A 7,227-nucleotide genomic window follows, 5' to 3' on the forward strand; every position below is an offset into this window, starting at 1 on the left:
ATTGCTCAATATTGACTGCAAAAGAATTAGAACGGATTTGAATATAATATAAATTTTAGGCTTTCAAAAATCTTCCAAATTTGTTTAAACTTAAGAAAATTCAAATTGTGTCTCTAAATTACCTTTTTTTAATAGATTAACGGTAATCCATAGACAAAAGATTAAAAAATAAGATCAGACAAGACAGAATCCAATAAATTTATTTTTTCAAAAGAAAATAAAATCTTATCTAATAGGACAATAATTAAAATAAAGAGTAAAAGTTGTCGAAAAATCTTAATCTCGATCAGATTGAAGCAGTTTCGGTGTTTACTTCATTAATGTAGTTTTTGTTGTCGTCGTCATTGAGTCTTTGTCCCTTGATAATTTAATGTTTTGCAAAATTATTAAATCCGACCAAATTGACCACTTGCACATGGACAAATTATATATATATATATATATATATATATATATATATATATTAGGAGTTTTATTAATCCAGGGTGGATTTCAAAACCTAAAAACCAAATTTAAGATTCAAACGAAATCATACCATTAAACCATTTATTTTAACAATATCTAGAAAATTTTGAAGATGCTTGAAATATTGATTTATATTAAATGCGAATATATATATATATATATATATATATATATATATATATAGACAATTGAATCATGAAAAAATTGAATGGAGTGTTTTTTATTTAGAGGCATAATGTTACATTGTAGTGTCCAAATATATATAAAAAAAGTTTAGTTTTTTTAAAACACCTCATATCAATAGAGATAGAGATAGAGATGTATTCCTTGCTCATAAACCCATAATCATTCTCTTAATTAGCCAGGCTAGGACTCCCTCCCAACAATCCTCCTCGAACAAAGTATACCATAGAGCCTTCCTTGAGGGCTATGGAGACCTCGAACAACCTCCTTTTAATCGAAGCTCGACTCCTTTCTCTGGAGCTCTCAAACAAAGCACACTCTTTGTTTGTCACTTTTTAATTATACCTTCAAAGCTCACAACTTTTTTGTTTGACATTTGAGGATTCTATTGACATGACTAAGTTGAAGGCATGACTCTGATACCATGTTAGGAATCATAAACTTCCGTAATGGTATGATATTATCCATTTTGAGCATAAACTCTCGAGACTTTACTTTTAGTTTCCTCAAAATGTCTCATACCAATAGAGATGTATTCCTTATTCATAAACTCATAATCATTCTCTTAATTAGCCAACGTGGGACTCCCTCCCACTACAAAGGTGAGCTCAAAGGCACACCGGTAGTATCAGACCACTAAGGAGTAGATAGAAAAAAGCATCCACCAAAATTTAAGTGGCATGGAAGCCATATAAGAATCGTCTATGTAGAGATTTCAAATTATCTTAAGAAGAGAATACATCTCTTCCTCTAGAAAATAAAAGAAAGACAAGATTAGAGTGTTGGGGAAATTTTGTACCCTTTTCGTAAAAAATTGATGTAGCTCTAACAAAGTGACGTCGGAGCCAAAATTGGCAAGTTCCGGGAAGATCTCGTTGGGTGGTGTACTGTTGTCATGTATGGTGAGTCCAACTATAACAACTACAACATTCAGATGCGAGCTTTGCTCGGGGCACAAGATGTATGAGACGTCGTTGATGACAGTTATACTGTACGGAGGAAATCGAATTATTTAATTGCCCGCCTCTTCCACAACCACGTCCTATTCCTCGATAATTTTGTTGACTTGACTACCACTTCTTCTAGTAGATTTACCTCAACTACAACCTCTAGTACCATGATTGTTGTTTAGACCTCCACGGCCACGCCCACTAAATGAGATTTTTGCGTGTAAAACACCTTTCCATCTTTGATCTTCGACTTCTCGATGACGCACACAACATTCTCAAAATTGTCGGTTAATGACATCAAAATTTTCTCCACAACCTGCGTCTCCATGAGAGTTTCATCGTTGCTCTGAGTTGATTCACCACAGTTTGTACACTTGTGATGTAGTCAGATATGTCTTCCAACTTCATCTTGATCACATACAATCCGTAGTGTTTGGAGTCGTACTTTCTTTACTTGATTGGCCCACTTGAGGACTTTTGCTAACGCCTCTTTGGTCGTTATTGGGCTTGCTATCTTCTCAAAATTTGACTAATCAACTGCTTCAAATAATATATACACCGCCGTTTTGTCCTTCATTTGTGCCTGTTTCTGCATCTTAACGGCATTTACTGTCATGTCTTCAATTTCCTCTAGTTTGATGTAATCGTCGTCAATCACGTTCATACATCTTTTGCCCAAGCAAGGCTCGCATCTGAATGCTCCAGTTATTGTAGTTCGACTTCACCAAACATGGTAGCAGTACACCACCCAATGACATCTTCTCAAAACTTGTCATCTTTGACTCTGATACCACTATATTTTCTACGCAGGTAATCCTTATATGGGCTTGTTAGAACCTCGTTCGTGTTTATACATATATCAAATATTAAATAACGAATTTACCTAATACATAATCTAAAGCGAGCAGTTGGTGCCCAGTGTTGCTTCCATTATTACATACCTGTCGCAATGGCTGATTGCTTCCATTATTTCGATTCCAGCGTCCATGCCCACGGTTTCGTCCACAACAGTTGCCGCCTGTCTCATTACTTCCATTGAACTGCCGTTGATTTCCTTGGTTGCCGGAGTTGTTTTCTTTTATCACTATTATTAGTTGCTGAAGACTGAGTATTAGCTCCCCCAACTCGTGTGAATTTTGAAAAAACCCAGGCGTTTCTGGAAGGATCGTCAGCCCAGCCCAACAATGATGTTGACAGTCGATGTAGTCAATTTTGCCTCTATTCTCATGCAATACGTTGGGTGTTGGATGGGCCAAGACGACTGGATTTGATAGTGGGAGAGTTTCAGGAATTGGGTTGGGTTGGGTTGGTTCTTATCCTTGTCTAAGCCCAGAGCAGGCTTTCATTACTAGCAACAGGTGCTTGCTGACAAGCCCACCAAGTAACCCAAATGAAAAAAGCAGAGCACAAGTAGGATAGCGAAGTTAGAAATTTGGAAGAACACAGAAGACAGCAGCTGAAAAAGCATGTAGCAGTGGACCAGACCATACCAGACCATACCAGAGAGGGAGTGAGAAAAAGAAATATGAAAGAACCCAACTTTAAATACCTTCTTTCTTCTTTTCCTAATTCCAATAACCCAAATCCCAAACTTTCAACCCCCAATTTCCTAACCTTTTCAAAAAAGCAAAAGAACCAACAACAGCAACCCAGTTGGCCCCACACAGTACACAAAAAGAATACAAATTTTAAATCCTCTCTCTCTTTATTTCCCTTTTATATTCCCCTCATTGGCGTGGCTTATGATATGAGTAGTTTAAATATTAACAACCTAATCATTTTAATCACTAAGTGTTTTGCTTTCCTAGGAATTACACCTCTCACATGCCATCTTGATTGCACACCATGAAAGGTATATTCCAGTTCATTAAACCATGGCTCTAGAACTAAACTAGAAAACAAGGAAGGATTGTGGTGAGTAGCAGTGGCTGGAGGTGGGGGAGTCAAAATGACAAAAGTTTGATACCCACTGGGGGGGAGTGGCCGCTTTGACCAAATGCTTCCAACTTACTTTTTTGATGTGTTTTGATTATTAATATGCAGAAATCAAGTATTTTGTTGAAACATTTATTCAATGCTGTGCGATTCCCAATGAAACTAGAATCTTCTCTCCTTCTCCTTTGTATTGGCGTTGCTGGTTTAAGGTCCTCTTTTCACATGCCCGCTTTGTATGGTTCAACTTCATTTCCATTTCCATTTCCTGTACCACTCATCATTATTGCTCCCTCATCTTACTTTTCTTTTCCTCTTTTCTAATATCTTATGTCACATGCTAACAACCCATGTTGTGAGATTCCACGTCGGTTAGAGAGGTAAACGAAACACCTTTTTATAACGATTTGAAAACCTTGAGTGAAAGTTCGAAGATGAATGTCCAAAGAGGACAATATTTACTGGGCTTACATTGTTAAATGTTTTCTTTAAAATATGGCAAAAACCCGTTTAGAAAAGACCATTTTCTACTTGATCTCAGCAAGTTCTAAATGTTTTGGCGACTGTGACAGAACAGTGTATGGGGTTTCATCCTATTTAGACACAAAAGCATGAAGGAAAGGGACAAGATTTTATATAATTCAATGGCATATACCTTATAATAACAACAAATTTTGTTGGGTAGCTCTCAGATGATTAAGATGTGGTGATTGATTATTGAAGGAAAGGTAAAATTGTTAAGTCTTACTCAACTGGTGTGGCAGTGAGCAGTTCGCCAGTCCCTTAAAACTAAGCCTCCTTAACGCTTTTACTCACTGCCACTGTCCTGAGTGAGTGCCTAGCCCATCCATCCAAAAGTGTAGGCGCAGCGGAGGGGAGGCGGAGTGGAGCGTCCCTACATATTTGAAAAGAGGGACAATCGTGGGCTCCACGCCTCCCTCCCTTCTCTTTCACAGTCATTTTCTTTCCGCCCAAAGCAAAGCAAAAGTCTTTTCCGGATTCTGCTCTCATTCTTTGTTTTACCATTCCTTCTATTACCTCCTCCTCCAGATCCTTTCTCTGGGTCACTCACACTTCGCTCCGCCGCACCGTCTCTCTCTGCCTCAACCTTCCAGGACTCTACCGTCGTCGAATTGCACAAACCCTCCATACTGCTCTGCTCTTCTCCTACAATATCGTCTCACCAGGTTGTTCCTGTTTTCTTGCTCATTACCTCTTTCAGATCTCTTTATTTTCCTTGTTGCGTTGCTTTCAGTTCATTTTACGCTTGCCCTCGCTTTTCTACTCTCTTCCGGAGCTTGCAATGCCAGGAAACAAAGCATACATTGTAGCAATGTGATTAAAAGGAACCGTCTATAAAACCCTTTTAACTATATCAATGTTAGAGTTTCACTTCTGCTTATTTCCTGAGCTTCCCGTTTTTGTCTGCATAACCAAGAAATTCGAATTGGGTTTTGTACTTTCTTATGCTCCAAGTACAGGGTTGTGTCACTAACCCTGAGCTAAGCTATTCTTCCGATTGCGTCAGGTTATTCGGATAAGTTTTAGTTCTTGCGGATCTCTGTTTCCATTACGTTTGGGGCCTTCTTGTGTTCTTCAACTGCTTGTCCTTACTTATTGTGGGATACTCATTTCACTGATATTTAAGAAAGCATGGAAGACTGAATAAGGATATATTGATTCGTATGTTACCTATTGAAGATAGGATTAACTGAACTAAAATCATATGTGCAGATCTTTTTCACTTGGAAGCTTCTCTATGTGATGACACAAGTCACTGGACATGGAGAGGATTCCAGAATCAAAAGCACTTCCATTATTACTGCCCATAGAGATGCTTCCTGAATCAAAGCTACGTCCGGGAAAATTTTGTGTTTTGGATGATATACCAAAAACACACATGGCCTCAGCCAAGCAAGCTGGCCATTGGTCGAACATGCACTCAGCTAAGGTAAGAGAAGTAGGAAGACCTATTGGACAAGGATATCAAGATCTAGAATTTACTGTACCTATACGGACAATGAAGGGGAAATCCTCTTTTTTGGGGCAGGAAGAACCTAAGCGTGATGCCACATTAAAGGGTAGTAGAAATTTAATTGAGGAAGGTGGTCCAAGTTCCTTCTCTGGGGCTAGCCACCCGCCAGAGCCTGTGGATATGGATCTTATGAGAACAGTTTATGTACCCATAGGGCAGAATAAACCGGATGCCCGGTGCTTGATGAAGAGTTTTTCAGTGAAGGGCCCTTTTCTTGAGGATCTTTCAATCAGGGTTCCAGCCAAGAAACCAAGCCCAGCTGTTCTCTCCCCTGCAGAAAGCTTAGTTGATGAACCACATGAGTTGGGTGTTTTATCTTCCCCCGTTTCAATTCCTCGTGCATCACAAAATACAGAAACCTCCCTCCTTCCCCCAGATTCGGAGGAGAAAGAATGTGTTTGGGATGCTTCTTTGCCCCCAAGTGGGAATGTAAGTCCACACAGTAGCATTGATAGCAGTGGAGTTGTCACAGCTATGAGCGTGGTTAATAGTTGTGGTAGCGCATATCGAAGTGATGGAATGGTTAGTATTGAGAGAAACTGTGAAAGTACAAAAGGAAGCATTAGAGGGGACTCTCTTGAGAGTGCAAAAACAAGTATTAGTCGTGCTAGTGATAGCAGTGGTCTTAGTGATGATAGTAGTTGGAGTAACATTACAGGAAGTGCTAATAAACCCCACAAAGGAAACGATCCTAGATGGAAAGCCATTCTTGCTATTCGAGCTAGAGATGGAATATTAGGCATGAGCCATTTTAAGCTTCTGAAAAGACTTGGATGTGGTGATATTGGTAGTGTTTATCTGTCAGAGCTAAGTGGGACTCGTTGTCATTTTGCAATGAAAGTAATGGACAAGGCATCGCTTGCTATCAGGAAGAAGTTAACGAGAGCTCAGACAGAAAGGGAGATCTTACAATTACTTGACCATCCATTTCTGCCGACTTTGTACACCCACTTCGAGACTGACAGGTTTTGCTGTCTAGTAATGGAGTATTGTCCAGGAGGAGACCTGCACACTTTGAGGCAACGACAGCCAGGGAAACACTTCTCTGAGTATGCTGCAAGGTACAATAAATACTTTAATGAAGGAAATACAATAAGCCCCTGTTTTTTTTCTTTTCTTTCCATTTGTTTTTCCTTCGGTCAGTTTTATATTTCTTATCATTGGAGTTTGGAGAGGTCCTGCACGCTCACATCTGATTCAAAAACACGTCTGTTGCATTCTTTTGGTATCTAGATAACTGATCATTCCTGGATTCTCTTTGAACTGAAAACTTTGAAAAATAATGAAGATAAAAGAGGATAGAGTTGCATTTGAGGACACTGCAATGCAATGAATAGGTCCATATCCATATATAAACTGATTGTTTATGTTATATTTGATGGTGAACGTTCTTTTATTATGACATGGATGTTTTTCACCAAGAATTTGAGTGGCTTCATCAAGTTTCTCACGCCCAACCCCAGTAGTTGAAAGTTGCAGTGAAAGCTGTTTAATATCACTACGGGTAGCCTTGCTGCCATGTACCTCAAATGCTTTCAATATCTTTCTTTTATATTTCCTCATTTTTCAAATGAAAGATACTGTTCCCTCTCCTTCCCTCTCTCCTTCCTTTTTGTGTGTGTTTTCCTCTTTTTTTTTTTTTTTTTTTTTTAAAACTCGTCC

General features: G+C 38.8%; 1 protein-coding gene across 1 annotated transcript in view; it reads left to right on the forward strand.

Annotated features, from left to right (window-relative positions):
- The first annotated feature begins 4,349 nt into the window (after window positions 1–4,349).
- The window catches only part of LOC111442445 (serine/threonine-protein kinase D6PKL1-like), a 5,603-nt gene continuing 2,725 nt past the window's right edge, over window positions 4,350–7,227 (forward strand). Inside the window, exons 1-2 of the mRNA XM_023079888.1 lie at window positions 4,350–4,717; window positions 5,265–6,626. Coding sequence (XP_022935656.1) covers window positions 5,314–6,626 — 1,313 coding nt within the window. The 5' untranslated portion in view covers window positions 4,350–4,717; window positions 5,265–5,313. The remainder of the gene's footprint in view (window positions 4,718–5,264; window positions 6,627–7,227) is intronic.

This window comes from Cucurbita moschata, unplaced genomic scaffold (genome assembly GCF_002738365.1).
Source record: "Cucurbita moschata cultivar Rifu unplaced genomic scaffold, Cmos_1.0 Cmo_Scf00001, whole genome shotgun sequence".
NCBI classification, from domain to species: domain Eukaryota; kingdom Viridiplantae; phylum Streptophyta; class Magnoliopsida; order Cucurbitales; family Cucurbitaceae; genus Cucurbita; species Cucurbita moschata.